A 21,095-nucleotide genomic window follows, 5' to 3' on the forward strand; every position below is an offset into this window, starting at 1 on the left:
CTTTCAAACTCATCGAGCCACCCTCTGCACTCACCCCCACATATGAGGTGGCCGAATCCGGGGATGCCAGTGACATCACCAACCATAAGCATGGTGGCGTCACCTGCCCCAGAGACCTGGAAGTGCAGGCTGAAGCTAGAAACTTACAGTGATGGTAAATCCTAGTGTTTCAAAAATGCTAGGCTTTACCAGCACTAAAAATAAAGGTGACTTTCATTCATGAGTTTAAAAAAAAACTTTGTCAAAAGCACCTTGATTTTACCATAGTTTTAATGAGGTAACATTTCCACCTCTTAGCCAATAGCCTACTGCACAGTGCAGCCCAGTGTACCTTTAACAAATAAGGATCATACTTTTATATGTATCTTTATTTATATTGCACTTTTGCATTTCTTTTATTTAAAATAAAACTGAAAAACTGTGAACTTCAGTTTCCAAGAGTGCTTAGAACATTTTCTAAGAAAAAGGGCGGGCCCCCAGAGTCCAAGGGTGAAGAGAAGGACATGAAACCGACATTTTTCTTTCATGCTTTAGAAAGAGCTTGACATTTAAACAACTTTTCAATTTATTTCTGTTATCAAATTTGTGTCCTTCTCTTGATATCCTTTGTTGAAAAGCATATATAAATAGGCTTGTAGCTGCTGATTGGTGGCTGCACATATATGCCTTGTGTGATTGGATCACCCATGTGCATTGCTATTTCTTCAACAAAGGATATCTAATGAATGAAGCAAATTAGATAATAAAAGTAAATTGTAATGTTGCTTAAAATTCTATTCTCTATCTGAATCATGAAAGAAAAATGTTGGGTTTCATGTCCCTTTAAATACATCTATTATACAATAATAATATTACATTAAATTAGATTAGATTTTAATCTTATATTATTTTATTTAATTTATAATTTCATATTAATCAATTTTAAATGTAATAAAATTATTGTATTTTAAAATGCAATTGTATTGTTTTTAAATTTAAAACATACAGGCCCAGATTACAAATGGAGCATAATTGATAGTGCAGGGTGAGCTATCAATATGAAGGCCCAGGGTAAAAAAGAATTACCAGAGAACGTTAGCGGCAGAATTTTTTTTGGCATGCCCTATACTTTCAATAGATAGAACAATTGTGCTAAACATTGTTTAAATTACAAGTGGTGAGTTATGTGTTGCGCTCAATTGCACGACTGGAGACCTGAAGTAAAGTGTTAGGGCTACAATAAAAGTATATAAAAGCACATGTATAATAAAAAGTATTTCACTCATATTTGTAAATATTAAAAGTAAAAAAATATGTTTTTCATTAAAATACGTTTTTTAAAAAGTGTTTTTAAAGGGGTATGGTATGTGACAAGGTGTTGGATTGGGAAAGACTCAAATGTGTATATGCATGTGAGCACCTTCGGTTTAGCACTCATGTGAAAGCCAGGACCTGAGTTTTGTAGCGCGCCCCATAGAAGTCTATTAGCTGAGGGATTTAGCGTGCCCGCGGTATCCGAGCTCCAGACGCTAGCTTACCCAAGGCTTGAGCGCTACCATTTTACTTTCAGTTTCTAATTTGAGCTTAAGAATAAGAGTGCTTATTATTTAACTTTAGCAGTGTTAGTGCTCAATATCCCTAAGATTTTTGCACTCCACTTGTAATCTTGGCCTATAAAGGATTGGAACTTTTCATGATTCCATACACAAATAATTAATAAAATAGTTATGTATTAGCAGTTTCTATTACAACTTTACTTATCAGAGAACATATATACAGTATGCATACATACAGTATGTAGTACATATATACACATATAACACATATCCCTCTAAGAGTATTGCCTTTAAGAAATGTTACTACATTTTACTAAGCCTGTCTATTCTCATAGCAGTGTTCTTATTTAGAAAGAGGGGAGTGCACATTCCAATGAAAGGCACTACTGTGAGAATATTGTTTTGTTTTGAGAATACACTTATTTTGCTACACGCTTGCTACAAAATAATATGATTAACATAAAATTGTAATGGAATTTAATTATTAGAATTGCTGTGAGGGGGCAGAGGAGAACGTTTGGGTAACATCTGAAAGAGAGAGGTCTCGGACATTAGCACCTGTGAAATCTGCTGTGTGGTTTTCCTCTGAGATGACTCTGCATGTGGCTGTGATGTTCCTGTCTACCCTTGTATGCTAATGTAAGTCTACCACCCAACTCAATAATAAATTAATTTCACTTACCTAACATTTGCCTCATCTAACTCCGTATTAACATGTTGCCCAATCTTGCAGTCCTCACCTCCTGTTTCTCAACCTCCTACCCTTCTAGATTGTAAGTTCCCACGGGAATAGGGCCCTCAATCCCTCCTTTATGTGTTTGTAAATTTTGTCCTGTCTTTTACAAGTCTTGTATTGTTTTATTTAAATGAATTGTATTTCATGGACAGCGCTGCGGAATATGTTGGTGCTTCATAAATAAAGTATAATAATAATAATAATTAATGCGTTATTCAAAACTTAAAGATAATTAATGTGTTTATAAAAATTCACTGCCTTGCTTTAAAAGCTGATTACTGATTTAAGTTAGTGCAATAAGTTCATAATAAACTATTGTTTTGAGAACTCTATGATTTTGCTACATGCTTGCTACAAAATAACATGATTGACATAACATCAGACATGCCTGCTAAACTGTACTTTAATTAGTAGAATTGCCTGGAGGGGGGCAGAGGAGAATTTGGGCAACAACTTGAGTAATGATGATGTATTTTGCTGAGATGTTCCTGTTCACTCTTGCACGCTGCTATTAATGCTTTATTTGAAACCCAAAGATAAGTAAAGTGTTTATAGTTTAGTCACAGCCTTGCTTATACGATGATTACTGATTTATGTTAATGCAATAAGTTCATAATAAACACTGTTATTATTATACTGCATCCTTGTTTCCTGTGTCATATTCCCTTTTTCAGTGTTATTGTGAAACCTCATTTATGCTGACAAGCACCAGAACAAAACAACTCCATATTTGGGTTGCAACTGACTGCTGGTTTACAAGTCAGTTTCTGCAAAATTACTGCAAAGGTTTAAAGCTGTTTAGCAAATGCTTTAAAAAAGTTTAAACAAGTTGTTAGACAAGTTGCCCAATTATCAAACACTTAACAACATGGAGAAAGCAAGCAAATATTGTAAAGTATGTGTCTCTTCTTAACATCCAGAGCCTTAGCGAGATAATAAGTTCTCAGGCTAAAATCTGTCTTTCTAAATTTCTTTGAGGTTTCTTGCAGTGATGTTCACACTTTTCAGATAATCTAGCCAGGCCAGAGAGCTTTATAGAATATGGCCTCTAGAGAGAAACAGGAAAAAGATGTCTTTAAATATAAAGGAAATATTTAATATTATATGTGGTGCAACACATATTTATTTTTTCTTTAGTAATTTAGGCTTAAGACTACAATTTCAGTTTTATGTAGGTTTATCTTCTGTGTCTTTGTATTTCTTATTTAACATTTTTTTCTTACTGATAATTGTAAACAATGTTTTTTTCCCTTTGATTGTTTGTTTTGGTCATAATATTGCCATATCATCTTGTACTATATTACATATGATTGTTTTATTTAATTTCTAGGTCATAATCACCATCTTACATTTTACTGGCCCCATTATTAATGGCGGGACGGACAAGGTTCACTCCCTGTCCACTTGCAGCTGTCAATCATTACGATTGGATCAGGATGGTTTCCCTCCACCACACTTTAGGTGGCAGAGAGGTACAGGGGCCTATTTATCAAAGTGTCAACCGAAAATACACTGGAATTCTGCATCATAATTGTTGTGAATTTGATCCAACCTAGATCGGCAAATGTTGAAATTTGTGACGTAACATATGATCCCGCAATCTCAATCTGATGCAGATCGATGCTTATGTCAATACAGATGTTCCGAATACACATTCAGCTCTATTTGACACTTTTTACAAATTAATCAAACTTCTAACAGGTACGCTCGTGGCTATTCCGACGCATCATACCTGATTTTCAATCCGCCTCCCTTGAGGCCGTGGATACCATAGAAATCAATGGGATTATGAAAGCACCGAAAGCTTATGTTCGATGCTGCAAGAGAATGAAATAAACTCCATTGATTTTTATGGTAGAAAAAAAGTTACACTTACACCTAACACCCTAACATAAACCCTGAGTCTAAACACCCCTAATCTGCCACCCCCCGACACACGCCACAACCTAAATAAAGTTATTAACCCCTATCCCGCCGCCACCGCCACTAAATAAACTTATTAACCCCAAAACCTCTGGCCTCCCACATCACCACGACTAACTAAACATATTAACCCCTAAACCGTCAGTCCCCCACATTGCAAAAAACTAAATTAAGCTATTAATCCCTAAACCTAACAACCCCTTAACTTTAAATTAAAATTTCAATATCCCTATCTTCAAATAAATTAAAACTTACCTGTAGAATTAAAATAAACTAATTTTAAACTATTAATACCCTAACTATTATACTACAATTAAATTAAACTACCAATTAAATAAACTAAATTACATATTAAAAAACCTAACCCTATTAAAATTATTTAAATATACAATTAAACATTATTACAAAGTCCTAAATTACAAAGTTACAAAAAAACAAACACTAAATTATGAAAAATAACAAACCAAATTATCAAAAATAAAAAAATGTACACCTAATCTAATAGCACTATCAAAATAAAAAAGCCCCCCCCAAAAAAAAAAAAAACCTAGCCTACAATAAACTACCAATGGCCCCTAAAAGGGCCTTTTGTGGGGCATTGCCCCAAAGATAACAGTTCTTTTACCTGGCAAAAAAAATGCAACCTCCCCCCCAACAGCAAAACCCACCACCCAACCAACCCCCCCAAATAAAAAAACTATCTAAAATAACCTAAGCTACCCATTGCCCTGAAAAGGGCATTTGTATGGGCATTGCCCTTAAAAGGGCATTTAGCTCTTTTACTGGCCAGACCCTAATCTAAAAATAAAATCCACCCAAAAAAACCTTAAAAAACCTAACACGAACCCCCGACAATCCACTTACAGTTCTTGACATCTCGCTTGAAGGATCCATCCAGCCGGCGAAGTCCTCATCCAGGCGGCAAAAAATCTTCATCCAGACGGCCTCTTCTATCTTCATCTAGATGGCGTGGAGCGGGTCCATCCTGAAGATATCCGTACACTAATTCTTCAATGCAAGTGATGCAATCCAAGATGGTGTCCCTTGCATTCCTATTGGCTGTGATTTCAATCAGCCAATAGGAATTAGAGCTGCTAAAATCCTATTGGCTGTTCCAATCAGCCAATAGGATTGAGCTCTCATCCTATTGGCTGTTCCAATCAGCCAATAGGATTGAGCTCTCATTCTATTGGCTGATTGGAGCAGCCAATAGGATGAGAGCCCAATCCTATTGGCTGATTGGAACAGCCAATATTATTTTAGCAGCTGTAATTCCTATTGGCTGATTGAAATCTTTCAGCCAATAGGAATGCAAGGGACACCATCTTGGATTGCGTCACTTGCATTGAAGAATCAGTGTACGGTGGAGACCGTATGAAGAGGATGCTCCGCGCCGGATGTCTACAGGATGGACCGGCTCTGCGCCGGCTGGATGAAGATAGAACAGGCCACCTGGATGAAGACTTCTTGCCGCGTGGATGAAGACTTCTTGCCGCATGGATGAAGACTTCTTTCCGCCTGGATGAGGACTTCACCGGCTGAATGGATCCTTCAAGCGAGACTTCAAGAACTGTAAGTGGATCGTCGGGGGTTAGTGTTGTTTTTTTTTTAAGGGTTTTTTTGTGTGGGTTTTATTTTTAGATTAGGGTCTGTGCAGTAAAAGAGCTAAATGCCCTTTTAAGGGCAATGCCCATACAAATGAACTTTTCAGGGCAATGGGTAGCTTAGGTTGTTTTAGATAGTTTTTTTATTTGGGGGGGTTGGTTGGGTGGTGGGTTTTACTGTTGGGGGTGTTTGTTATTTTTTTGCAGGTAAAAGAGCTTTAATCTTTGGGGAAATGCCCCACAAAAGGCCATTTTAACCCTTTGAGTGCTAAGCACTTTCCCACTTGGGTGCTAAGCACATTTGAGGGTTTTTAATTTTTTTAAATATTGTTTTCTTTTCTTTTCAGATCCCCAAGACTTATACCATTGGAAAGGTTAGGTGATTACCTTTCCAATGGTGGGTCTTGGGGGTCTGTAGCTGTAGCAGGCTTCTAAGTAGCATGCCCCCTTTCCCTATATTGTCCATTGTCTTCTTTTAATAAAGTTGCACGGTGACGTCATCACGTCATTGCGCATGACATCACCATGCAAAACGTGAAGCCCCAGCAATGCCTGTCATTATACAAGCCCGATCGCCGGGGTAGGAGGGGATGGGAGCCCCCAGATCTCACTCAAGGTGGGAGAGTGCTAGCGACGGCTCTGAGCCGTCGTTAGCACATGAGTGGGAAACTCTGCGACGGCTCAGAGCCATCATTAGCACTCGAGGGGTTAAGGGTCATTGGTAGTTTATTGTAGGCTAGGGCTTTTTTATTTTTGGGGGCTTTTTTATTTTGATAGGGCTATTAGATTAGGTGTAAAAAAAATATTTTTGATAATTTGGTTTGTTATTTTTCGTAATTTAGTGTTTGTTTATTTTTGTAACTTAGTGGATTTTTTTGTAATTTAGGACTTTGTAATAATGTTTAATTGTATATTTAAATAATTTTAGTAGGGTTAGGTTTTTTAATATGTAATTTAGTTTATTTAATTGGTAGTTTAATTTAATGGTAGTATATAATAATAATATATAATAGTTAGGGTAGGTTAATTAATAGTTTAAAATTAGTTTATTTTAATTCTACAGGTAAGTTTTAGTTTATTTGAAGATAGGGATGTTGTAATTTTAATTTAAAGTTAAGGGGTTGTTAGGTTTAGGAGTTAATACCTTAATTTAGTTTTTTTGTAATGTGGGGGGCTGACGGTTTAGGGGTTAATTGGTTTAGTTAGTGGTGGTGATGTGGGAGGCCAGAGGTTTAGGGGTTAGTAAGTTTATTTAGTAGCAGTGGGGGCGGGGAGCGGCAGGATAGGGGTTAAAAATTTTAGTATAGTGGCGGAGTGTAGTAAAAAGGTATAAATAAAGTTGTGAAAAAGGAGAAAGAAAAACAGAGGCGCCCCAATGGCCTAGTACCACCAAAAAAGATAATGTAGATTAATATAGTAAGAGATATACTCACAAGAGTATTGCACCCAATTTTGCTATTCAGGCAGGTTGTGGAACTTTGCAGTAGTCCAGCTGACTGATTACACCCAGCAGTCATGTCAGGTCTGGAACATATCAGATAGTAGTCTCCTTGTCTGTAAAAGAACCAACAACCATAGCCCAATACCATTTGGACAGGGAAAACAAGGTATAAGGTAAATGATTGCACTTACAGAATTTGAAGCACCTCCAGGTGCAGTAAGAGCAGGCTGGGATTTCACAGCCTCCCAGCTGACTATACTGCACAGCTTACTGCACCCCCAGGTTAACAGTGATGTGATACCCAAAAAAAAGGCCAAAGTGATATTTGGATAGACTCCACCAAACACAGCAAGTGTATATAAAAACAATTTTATTAAAAGCGACACGTTTCTCAGCCTCTGCAAAGGCTGTTTCCTCAAGCTATACCAAGTTGGGAAAAAGCCGAATAGACGCGAGATCAATAACTGCTAGTTAACAACAGTCCGATGCTCATCGTCCCATACTTGGTGCGCGCGTTTTTGACGGCTTTTTTTTATAAATGAGATCCGCGGCCGCAATGTTTGGCGATGTTAGGCGAGTGTATTGATGCTGGTGAATGCAACATAGTTGACGCTTTGATAAATATTCCCCTAAGTAGCAGTGGTCTTAAAGGACCAGTAAACACAGTAGATTTGCATAATCAACAAATGCAAGATAACAAGACAATACAATAGCATTTACTCTGATTTCAAATGAGTAGTAGATTTTCAAAGTTATGTATATTTCCACTCCCCCTGTCCATGTGATAGCAATTATCCAATCACAAATGCATATATGTATAGTCTGTGAATTCTTGCAGTTAAACCAACCTCACCCAACTTTTTCCAAAACACAAGTTGGTCAATAGGTTATAGCTTAGTGGATAGACCTCTGTGTCTAAAAGAAGGAAGTGTCCTAAACAGAGTCTTACTGACAGAGGCCTAGCTTTAATAAAACTGGTATGTGAAACTAAGATCTCATTAAAAAAACCTCACTGCAACTTTACAGTTCAAAAATAGTGGCATTCATAAAGATATGTACACGCTCTTCACCAGAACAGTGAGTGGTGAGATCAGCTAAACCTTAATAAAAGCACCTGCTTCTACCTTGCAACCATTAGCTTCCCACTGCATAGAACAACTTCCATTGTCAATGATATGGGTATTACAAAAATGTTTTGAAAACATTACACAATAAAGGAATAATATTAAAAAAAACTCTTTAAAACAGTCCATTCCGACATATGCATAAAAAATTGATAAAAATAAAATAAAAACAATGCAACCGCATCAGCTTTGATGTAGCGATACAATTTTTAAATCCCACATGCTGAGCTATGATTTAGGTAAAATCCTGGCCAGGCCTCGATAGTGCCCTGGAACACCCGAGAACGCCTATAGACAGCTCCTAGTTCCAATCTGTGTACTTTAACATAACAAAACAGACAAGTAAAAATTACAAATATTTACAAAAACCCTTTTGCAAAGTGTATCCAAATTCCTATGGTTGTAATGATGTTTTTTTTTTCCTGTTACCAGCAGTTCTCTTTTGCTTTGTCATGTATTGTGCCACTTAAAACAATGAAATATGTTTATGTCAAGAACACCCTCAAGTGATCAGCTGGGGTCAAGTCCTACAAAACAAAAGTGTGGGAACTCACCAAGACTTCCACCCTCCCTTGCAATGAATAGTGTTTTATATATATATATATATATATATATATATATATATATATATATATATATATATATATATATATATATATATATATATATATATATATATATACAGGGAGTGCAGAATTATTAGGCAAGTTGTATTTTTGAGGATTAATTTTATTATTGAACAACAACCATGTTCTCAATGAACCCAAAAAACTCATTAATATCAAAGCTGAATAGTTTTGGAAGTAGTTTTTAGTTTGTTTTTAGTTATAGCTATTTTAGGGGGATATCTGTGTGTGCAGGTGACTATTACTGTGCATAATTATTAGGCAACTTAACAAAAACAAATATATACCCATTTCAATTATTTATTTTTACCAGTGAAACCAATATAACATCTCAACATTCACAAATATACATTTCTGACATTCAAAAACAAAACAAAAACAAATCAGTGACCAATATAGCCACCTTTCTTTGCAAGGACACTCAAAAGCCTGCCATCCATGGATTCTGTCAGTGTTTTGATCTGTTCACCATCAACATTGCGTGCAGCAGCAACCACAGCCTCCCAGACACTGTTCAGAGAGGTGTACTGTTTTCCCTCCTTGTAAATCTCACATTTGATGATGGACCACAGGTTCTCAATGGGGTTAAGATCAGGTGAACAAGGAGGCCATGTCATTAGATTTTCTTCTTTTATACCCTTTCTTGCCAGCCACGCTGTGGAGTACTTGGACGCGTGTGATGGAGCATTGTCCTGCATGAAAATCATGTTTTTCTTGAAGGATGCAGACTTCTTCCTGTACCACTGCTTGAAGAAGGTGTCTTCCAGAAACTGGCAGTAGGACTGGGAGTTGAGCTTGACTCCATCCTCAACCCGAAAAGGCCCCACAATGATACCAGCCCAAACCAGTACTCCACCTCCACCTTGCTGGCGTCTGAGTCGGACTGGAGCTCTCTGCCCTTTACCAATCCAGCCACGGGCCTATCCATCTGGCCCATCAAGACTCACTCTCATTTCATCAGTCCATAAAACCTTAGAAAAATCAGTCTTGAGATATTTCTTGGCCCAGTCTTGATGTTTCAGCTTGTGTGTCTTGTTCAGTGGTGGTCGTCTTTCAGCCTTTCTTACCTTGGCCATGTCTCTGAGTATTGCACACCTTGTGCTTTTGGGCACTCCAGTGATGTTGTAGCTCTGAAATATGGCCAAACTGGTGGCAAGTGGCATCTTGGCAGCTGCACGCTTGACTTTTCTCAGTTCATGGGCAGTTATTTTGCGCCTTGGTTTTTCCACACGCTTCTTGCGACCCTGTTGACTATTTTGAATGAAACGCTTGATTGTTCGATGATCACGCTTCAGAAGCTTTGCAATTTTAAGAGTGCTGCATCCCTCTGCAAGATATCTCACTATTTTTTACTTTTCTGAGCCTGTCAAGTCCTTCTTTTGACCCATTTTGCCAAAGGAAAGGAAGTTGCCTAATAATTATGAACACCTGATATAGGGTGTTGATGTCATTAGACCACACCCCTTCTCATTACAGAGATGCACATCACCTAATATGCTTAATTGGTAGTAGGCTTTTGAGCCTATACAGCTTGGAGTAAGACAACATGCATAAAGAGGATGATGTGGTCAAAATACTCATTTGCCTAATAATTCTGCACTCCCTGTATATATATATACACACACACGTACACACACACACACTGTATTTATATGTATATAATTTGTACACTCGCCTTAGCAACCTAATGTTTTAAAACAAAAAATATAGTTTAAGGGACATGAAACCAAAATATGTTCTTTGATGATTCTGTCAGAGCATACAGTTTTAAAAACGTCTTTCTCTTGGTATTTTTTGTTGAAGAGCATGCCAAGGAAGTAGTGTGCATGTATCTAAGGAAGTAGTGTGCATGTATCCAAAGAAGTAGTGTGCATGTATGCAAGGAAGTAGAGTGCATGTATTCAAGGAAGTAGTGTGCATGTATCCAAAGAAGTAGTGTGCATGTATGCAAGGAAGTAGTGTGCATGTATCCAAGGAAGTAGTGTGCATGTATCCAAAGAAGTAGTGTGCATGTATGCAAGGAAGTAGAGTGCGTGTATCAAAGGAAGTAGTGTGCATGTATTCAAGGAAGTAGTGTGTATGTATCCAAAGAAGTAGAGTGTATGTATCCAAGGAAGTAGAGTGCATGTATCCAAGGAAGTAGTGTGCTTGTATCTAAGGAAGTAATGTGCATGTATCCAAGGAAGTAGTGTGCATGTATCTAAGGAAGCAGTGTGCATGTATCCAAGGAAGCAGTGTGCATGTATCTGGAGCACTACATGTCAGAAAACATTGCTGCTATCTAGTGTTTTTGTAAATGTAAACATTTAACATTTCAACAAAGATACCAAGAAAATAAATCACAATTGAAAACAGCAGTAAATTGGAAACTTTTTAAAACAAATTGTGTGCTCTGAATTCAATTCATGTCCCTTCAGCACAATTATTTACTAATTAAATATATATCATTTTTAATAATCCTCTTCTAAGATCCAAATGTAAATTAAATAAAGGTTTAATCTCCCTGTGGTGACATTTATTCTGGATCAGCAGACGTAACTTAATCACTAAATGAACAAGTTTTCAAAGTTGACAGACCTGTAAGTCTTTCTTGGAATAGTTTCTTTGAAGAAAATGTGACACACATTCTATTAGAAAGCAACCTGCCCCACATACAGTTCCCCAGCCAAAGGGAAAATGGGTGCTCTTCTTTTGATAACTTTTGTATTATATTCCCTCTATTCTTTCTTTTTATGCTGTGCTTTGTGTGGTTGCTGATGTAAGCAGGGTGGAATAATCACACCCAGATAAAATGATGTAAAAACAAAATGTGCATTGTGCAGGAAACAAAGAAAATCTGACGCACCTATACTCTACTTTTACAGCTTACAATAAATAATCTGATATTCAATATTCTCTGTAACTAACTTCCATTTATGATTTAATATTTGTTAAAGTTGTCAAACAGCCACCCATGAAATTAATTTAATTTTGCAGCATTTAAAGGTACATAAATAAAATAGAATTTAGGGGCTATACAGCTGTTGTCAATGTCAAAGCATGCGACGAATACAATAAAATCATTGGGAATGTACTGAAGTTCAAAAACAATTAAAGGGACATTATACACTCATTTTTTCTTTGCATACATGTTTTGTAGATGATCTATTTATAAAGCCCATAAAGTTTTTTGGTTTTTTTAAATCTATAGTTTTGTTTATTTTTAAATAACATTGCTCTGATTTTCAGACTCCTAACCAAGCCCCAAAATTTTAGGAGAATACTGTCAGATTTCTACTCCAGCTTGCTCCTGTTTGTGTAAAGGGTCTTTTCATATGCAAAAGAAGGGGGTGGGGGAGTGTCTTATTTCCCACTTGCAGTGGGCTTTCCAGCTACCTTTTCAACAGAGCTAAACTGAGAGCTTCTATGTAAGTTTTTAAACAGTTTTATACTGGATATTTACATCAGTATCTGTACATCTTATTCTTTATAGTAGTGTCTATTACATGTAATTATATGAAAATGGGTGTATACTGTCCCTTTAAAGCAGATTTTATATTATTATTATTATTAATAATAATAAAAATAATAAATAAACTGTGTTTAAAATAAACCCTTAGGTTGATTTAAAGGGACATAATATTCATATGTTAAATGATTTTAAATATCACATGAACATATCTATGTAAAAATGGAAGATATTTTACCTCACCAGAGTAAGTGCTCTGTGATCCAGTTACTCTTTTCACAGCCATCTGCATGGTTACAAAAAAGAAACATCAACAGCCAATTAGCTTGACAAGTGCTGAGTTCACACTTTGCTTTTCTGTGATCTCACAGTATTTCACTGAAATTTTGAGAGATTTTATAGTAAACTTCCTTAAACTGAGGAGGGTAATAAAGGGACTCTGCCTGCACATGTCAGATGTATTGTCCCTAACAAGTTCTTGTCCTGATTGGATGTTTAATGTCTGTGGAGTTTATTTATTGATGACATTTAAGGTATAATATCTTCCTTTTTTACACAGAGATATTTTTTGTCAGCTTTTTACAGATATGCTGCATCATTTTCAAGTGATTAAACATTTGGATATCATGTCCTTTTAAAAATGTCTAATTATAAAAAAAAAAAAAAAAAAAAACATTGGAAATCAAAAACTTGATATTGGAAGGTTATGATAATTTTTATAATTGTGTAAGGGAAAGGAAAGACAAAACATAAAATAAAAAGAGATAAACTGGAAATAGAAAAGACAAAAAGTATCCTTCCCTATTTTTTTCATGTAACATTTACAGAAATAATTATTTATTTCATTATTTTTTTCTTTTGTGTTGAATGTTCCTGTGGTTTTTTACTTTAATTATTTCCTAACGTAAAGGAAATGGAGCAGGATTTTCTGTTTTTGCAGTTATTTATTACAGCAATTTCAAAATTGGACCCAAAATATATCAATATTACAATTCTGATAGCAACAATGAACAAATTAAAATAGTTTTGTTACAGTATATATAATATAGCAAGAAGAAGAAGGCTTGAACAAATTATAATGAGCTAACAAGACTTGTTTATCACAAAAAGAAATAATAATAATAAAAAAATAAGTTTAAACACTCTTTTTGTGACACCTTGACTGAAACATTCTGTGGTTTTATCTATTTCAGCACATTTTATTTCTTCAGTCTAGATTAAAAGTCAGCTACCCTCAAGACTTCTCCTTTCCTGTACTGAAAACACACTTCTAAACTTAGCTAACAACGTTCAACAATATCTCTCTGCCGGGGGGGGGGGGGGTAATCACCCTCTCTTCCTTTCCTGTCTTAGATAACAGAGAAAACATATGGATAGTGGAAGATGGACCACAGCCTCCAGAATGATGATAGAAGATGACCGCTGCCTCCATGAAGATGGGCCCCCGCCACCTCTATGAAGATGGGATCCGCAGCCGCCAGGATGATGATGTGCCCCGCACTTGATGATAACATAGTAGTCGGAGTCAAGTTGGTGAGTATAATCTTTGGGGTTTAGTGTTAGGATTGTTTTGGGGTGGGTTTATTTTATTTTTAAGCTTAGGATTTTTCTCTTTAAGGTATTTTTAGAATAGTTTATTTTTTTTACTTAAAAGCAAAAGAGCAGAAAACTTTAGGGCAAGGCCCCACAAAATTCTCTTATCAGGATATGGATTTTTTTTTTTAAAAAAGCTATGATCGCTTTATGGCAATGCTCTACCAAATGCCCTTATCAGGTCAATTTTTAGAGTAGGTTTTTTTAGATAGTTTTTTTGGGGGGGTTACTTTTGTTATAGAATGGGGTTGTATTTTTTGGAGAAAAAGAGCTAAATCACTTTAAGGCAATGCCCTACAAAAAGCCCTTCTAAGGGATGTAGTAACTTTTTTTTTATTTTGGGGTGTTTTTTAAAGGGCCTTTAGCTTTAGTATAGGCATAACTGTGGGTTATTTATTTTTTGGTAGTGTGTCTTGTTATTTTCAGTAATTTTAGTGTTTGCTATTTTATGTAACTATGGGGAAGTTAGGTTAGAGTTGAGGGGTTAGGTAGTTAAGTACTGTAGGGATAGTTTGCATTGGGTGGTTGTGGTGGTATAGGGGTTAATAGGTTAGTGGCTTTATTGCATTGGGGGTTGTGGTGGTGTAGGGGTTAAGTAGAGAAGGGAGATAATGTATTGGGCTATTGGTGGTTTAGGGACCAATAGGGTAGAAGGTTTCTTATGGTGGGCTAATGGTGGTTTAGGGGTTAATAAGGTAGAAGGTTTCTTATGGTGGGCTAATGGCGGTTTAGGGATTAATACAGTAGATGGTTTGTTGTGGCAGTTAAGGTAGTGTAGGGTTAGTTTGTGGTGAAGTGTTCTGTTGGTTTAGGGGTACATAGGTGTAGTTGTTAGTCTCTCTGTAATATATATTCCAAAGAGATTCTTTACTATACATTGCCAATGTCAGTGGCGATGCTGGCTGGAATCTACCACAAGCATCACTGCCCATTAGGATGTATAGTAACACACTTCTCGCTGATGCAACCTGTTAACATAGATGTCGGCAGCTTGGAATATATCATCAGCTCGCTCAACATTGTGACGGATCCCCTTGTAATAAATCATCATATCGCAGGAGTTTTGATCATAAGGGCCTTTAGGAGAAGAAGTTAAAGCAGTCAAAATATTTTGTTAGTGTGCATTGGGTTTTTTGTTCGCATGTAAACTTTTTATTTTGAACTTGTAACAAGAGCACAACCCAACGAGGGCTAAAAAAAGAAATCTAGCGTAGTTTATGCTCGAGTGGGAGTGCACCACACTCATAATTCAGCCCACATTGTATCTTAATACATATGCTTATTAAACCGATAAAAGCAGCCTTATAATTAGTTTATCAACCATGCAACATTTAGAGATTATATACACATAGCATATATAACAGCTTTGGTTTAAAATACAATTTTGTCTAGAGCTGTTAAAGGTTTCCATTGAAATTAGTTAAGGTTCTAGAATCAAAGAGTGTGGCATAGTACATTGGGAAAACATATGCCAAAGTTTGGCAAATAAACAACATAATTTTGAGTGATAATGTTAAGCAGTGATTGATCATTGTATATTTTAACATTTGTTTCACCTTGAGCAAGTTTATTGCAGTGTACCTTGCTTGAAAAAACTTTTATCTAACTAAACCTCATAGCGTAGGCAATGAGATTGCTTCACTTTAATTAGGGCGTTTGGAAGGCAGGTGTCCAAAGATTGTCATTTAAGGTCCCTGTTGCCAAAATGATCAATTGGACTACTATGACACAAGAATGTTGATCCTGACAGTTCATTTTGCCTGTGCTCTCAATGTTATTTAGGCAGTTACCATACAAGTACTGTGTTTGTGTTGTAATCTTTTTCCCCTAACACTTATTCTTTGTTCTTAAAGTGAAAGTCAATTTTATGAAACGTGAATTATGCTATGCATTCACCTAATCTAAAACTAAATAGTCACTAAGTTTTTTCTTTATAATCGTGTATAATTTAAAAATATTTATCTTTTATTTTTCGTACTTTTTGTTATGTTCCTCCGCCCCCTGCTAGCTTCCTGCTTTTGTAATACGTACGAGCGGTCCCACTCGCTGTATATGTATTGAGCCGCGCTCGCTCTCGTGCAGACAATTTTTTTGCGCATGCGCAATAATACCCTCTCCACTCAGATACATATTATACAATGATCACAAAAAGTAATGTATAATGCTTGATTAGTATCCAATACATTTTATCAGAAATCAATGAGAATGAGAAATATTAAATTTTTTATGATATGACTAAACACATGAATAGCATATAATTCAAATATAAAAGCTGCATCTATTACTCTATATGACTCACTAGTTACTGAATTAGATTGCCGTACACTTGTAACTTCATCTGATCGCTTTATTTCTGAATGCTGTTAAGTCAGTCAAAGGAATTCCCTTTTCATTGAAATGTGCATGCGGCTATCATGAACGCGCATCTACACATGGAGGAAATTCAGTAATAGCCGCATGCGCACATTCAACCCGGGGGCGTAGACGGAACGGTTTGATACGCCACTGGGGGACCAATGATTAAGATCTAGCGGTATTCGTCACCGCACACCCAAAAAAATGTTGTCATGCAGGCGGAGGAACGCCAAACAAGCTTAGCGGATTGAATGGTACCAAAGTAGAATTTGAATCAAGTTTATAAAAAAATGATGAATGAAGTATTTTCATGAAATATATAGCGATTTGGTATAGTTTGCTTTCACTGTAAATACATTATTTTACAATTTGCACTTTTTGTACATGTTGTCTCCAAAAAAAGACAAATAGACCTTAGACTCTGGTCAACATTATGAGAGATGTTGTTTTCAATTTAAACTTATCATTTGAGGGTTTATAGAACTTTTAGCACTAGAGATGCAATGCTTAGTTAATACTGTTCATTTTTACCCTCTTTATATAATAAAAAGTAATATCCTTCATGATTTCTAAATTTGTTTTAGATTGATGTATATATATATATATATATATATATATATATATATATAAATATATATATATATATATATATATATATATATAAAAACACTTAAAGATGTATTTTGTTACTTCAGTTTATTATAATTTCTTCTAGCTTTGCATTTTAACTACAAGATACTTCCGAAAACATGTTGAGGCACCACAGATTATGCTATAATTGATGTTACTCACAATTTGACCGCTGGGTTGGAAGAAATTTTGTGCGGACAACTGCCATAATAAGGAAAATGACCACAGGCCATAAAATGAGCACCAAAGTCCAAACCTGAAAAAGAAGCAGAAATGTGGATGAGTTTCCTTAAACTGACAGTAAACATGTCAACAAAAAGCTGTCTGTTCTTTCTATTGTATGTATCACAATTGTTATAGTTAAATTCACATTGATAAGAAAAAGTGCAGCACTTTAATCACTATCTTCATTAATATGTCCCTTTTATAAATAAGCATCTTAAAAGGACATGAAACAAAAAATGATTTAGACGGAGCATACTATTTTAAACACCTTTTAAGTTTACTTTTGTTATCAAATTTGTTGAAAGCCCAGCAATGCGCTACTGGGATCTAGCTAAGCACATAAAGTGAGCCAATTATATGAAGCTTATATATGTAGCCATTAGTTCTTTAATGCTCTTGAGCCTACCTAGGTTTTCTTCTCCTCAAAGTATACCAAGAAAAGAGAGAAAATTAGATAATAGAAGTAAAATGCTAAGATTTCAAAATTGTATGTTCTATCTGAATCATGAATGAAAATTTTGTGTTTTCATGTTCCTTTAACCTTTTCGCTACCAGGAATTTCACAGAAGAACTTACCCAAAATACTGGAGATTTTTTTAGCATTTTTTAAATAACTCAATTTAAACAGAAATAGAGCCTTGTTTTTTTTGTTTTTTTTAAATTTACCTGTCAAAATTATATACGGATATGGGGAAGGGGCGTGACCCTGAAACGCGTAGTGGTTATGTATACACAAGTCTGGCCAGGCAAGTGTTTTCAGTTTTCTCTCTATATTTACAGATTTTATATTAGTGATTTTTTTCTGCTGTTTTAATGTTTGTTTTTATTGTACAAACTAGACACCACATATCGTTATAAACACAAAGTATTAATTTAGACAATCGGTGGTATAAATTTCTTTTAGCAATCATTCAGTTGTCAATGTTTGTTTAACACAATAACAAATTTGAACATAGATATTTGTATCATTGTAACAACAGAATGTTTGTGAACGAATACACCATGTACACACTTTATGGCGATTACTGATTGTTATTTTTGCTTTTATCAGTTTTTTTTACTACCAATTGAGAGTGATTGGAAAATAAAAGAATATTGTTTTTTAAATAAATACATTTTGTATCTGAAGTTTCTTTGCTGTTTTTTATTATCTATCTATCTATCTATCTATCTATCTATCTATCTATATAAATGTATATATACGTCCTATTAGGTTTAGGGGTTAATCTTTCAAAGCTTCAGGTTTTGCTTTTAGTGACAACCTCCTCCTTATTTGATGAGCTTTACTGTAAGTCACACCCAAACAATTCAAAAAATGCTCGCTAGTTCAGTAAAAAAAATGTCTTAGGGAGAAGAACAGTTTCTCATGCTATATATATATATATATATATATATATATATATATATATATATATATATATATGGTTGATCAATAAGAAAGAGACCAACAAAATAAACCATCTCAAAAGTTTATTAGTACTAAAGCACAATATTTTTTTTCCGTAAATATGTCAGTATTAGGACACAATAAAATAAAGTGAGTAGCACCCTATAAAGCAATTGCTAATACTGATGATTAATATCCTTCAATGCTCTGTTAATGTAGCAGTTGAAAACGTTTCTAAAGTTTATCTCAAGGGTTTTATAATCCATATTGCCAGTGTACACATTGTAATCAGCAATCTTTAGTGAAAAGCAGCACAATTGCTTCTGCTGTTACTTTGCAAAAGCCAAAGCAATGGATTAACAAAGTCACGTCAAGTGTTAATCACAGAATCATTGTTAGTAGCAGGCAACTGACTATTTGGGGCCACATACAACACTACCCTTTGGTTTAAATCATGTGTAAATCTTAACAGTCCTCTCAGAGTAGAAATATCATAGTTGCAGCTTACCAATATCAGGTTGGTAAGGTGTTCTGTCAGAATTTGCTCCCTTGTCAGAATCTGCTACCACTGACTGCGCATGCTCTGTAATACGTAATTGCACTCCATATACGTTAAAAAGGAATGTGTGGAATGTGATTATGTAATTAGCACCATGTGCACTGAGAGATAGCAGATTCTGACAAAGAAGTTGTCCTGTCGGATTTTGCTGCTGCCACTAAATGGGCGCATGCACTGTTCAATCACTTATAATGTGTGCAGCACGATGGAAGTGTGTCCTGCACACATTATATTTATGAAAGTATTTTGATCAAACAGTAACAAAGCTGTTTATGATTTATTTAGAAATTTGGAAGTAATGCTGGTTAAGTCTTGTTATTTACATTGTACACCATAATATTAACAATTTTTTGCCTTATTTCTAATTTATTAGTCTGTTTTACCTTATACTTTCCGCATACACTTTCCCTGTGAACTATACATTATATAATGTGATCCGTTTTCTTGCCTGAAGAAAAGACCAGTGTATATGGTCGAGAAACGCATTGCAAGGAACAAATAAAAGATTGTTTTTATCCTTTTAAACTGGAAGTTGTCTTTAATACTGGCCCTTTTCAGTATTGGTGGTTCACTTTTTTTACCACACCCTGCTGCATGTTGGGAGGCCGCTGGAGTCAGCCTGTGTTTGTAGCTTAAATACGTTCAAAGGAACACAACATGTCCACCATCAGTGAGCTAGCCGCTATCTAACTGGTTTGCATATTCGCATTTATCTTCCATACATTGGTATTCTGAAATACACTATGAGGCGCCCCTTTCTTCTTCTCTAATTATATAATGTATGCAGGACACGCATTCATTGTGCACACATTATAAGTGACTGAACAGCGCATGCACACATTAAGTGGCCACAGCAAAATCTGACAGGACAACTTTCCACACATTCCTTTTTAACATATGTGGAGTGCGACACTCACGATGCTTCAGTGGGCGTGTTGTATGTGGCCCCTATAAGTCAGTTGACTGATACTAACAATGATTCTGTGATTAACGCTTAGCATGACTTTGTTAGTCCATTGCTTTGTTAGCAATTGATTTAGGGTGCTACATACTTTATTTTATGGTGTCCTAACCATCCTACTAATTATTAGATTTGAATTGTATGAGTTTGTGCTAGATAAGGGTCCCCTCAAATGATGTTCTTTCTTTTCCCCCTGCTAATATATATATATATATATTAATAAAAAGTATAAAGGAAATGGAAAGTATAAAAAAAGTATAGAAAGGAAAACCTAGTAAACCATGTTATAATACATACAGGGAGTGCAGAATTATTAGGCAAGTTGTATTTTTGAGGATTAATTTTATTATTGAACAACAACCATGTTCTCAATGAACCCAAAAAACTCAAATGTTCTCAATGAACCCAAAACTATCAAAGCTGAATATTTTTGGAAGTAGTTTTTAGTTTGTTTTTAGTTATAGCTATTTTAGGGGGATATCTGTGTGTGCAGGTGACTATTACTGTGCATAATTATTAGGCAACTTAACAAAAAACAAATATATACCCATTTCAATTATTTATTTTTACCAGTGAAACCAATATAACATCTCAACATTCACAAATATACATTTCTGACATTCAAAAACAAAACAAATCAGTGACCAATATAGCCACCTTTCTTTGCAAGGACACTCAAAAGCCTGCCATCCATGGATTCTGTCAGTGTTTTGATCTGTTCACCATCAACATTGCGTGCAGCAGCAACCACAGCCTCCCAGACACTGTTCAGAGAGGTGTACTGTTTTCCCTCCTTGTAAATCTCACATTTGATGATGGACCACAGGTTCTCAATGGGGTTCAGATCAGGTGAACAAGGAGGCCATGTCATTAGATTTTCTTCTTTTATACCCTTTCTTGCCAGCTACGCTGTGGAGTACTTGGACGCGTGTGATGGAGCATTGTCCT

General features: G+C 35.6%; 1 protein-coding gene across 1 annotated transcript in view; it reads right to left on the minus strand.

Moving 5' to 3' along the window:
- Window positions 1-21,095, minus strand: part of ABCA12 (ATP binding cassette subfamily A member 12) — a 317,047-nt gene that overhangs the window by 252,189 nt on the left and 43,763 nt on the right. The window contains exon 2 of the mRNA XM_053698806.1: window positions 17,178-17,271. Within this exon, the coding sequence (XP_053554781.1) occupies window positions 17,178-17,271 (94 nt within the window). The remainder of the gene's footprint in view (window positions 1-17,177; window positions 17,272-21,095) is intronic.

Source organism: Bombina bombina, chromosome 1 (genome assembly GCF_027579735.1).
Source record: "Bombina bombina isolate aBomBom1 chromosome 1, aBomBom1.pri, whole genome shotgun sequence".
Classification (NCBI taxonomy): domain Eukaryota; kingdom Metazoa; phylum Chordata; class Amphibia; order Anura; family Bombinatoridae; genus Bombina; species Bombina bombina.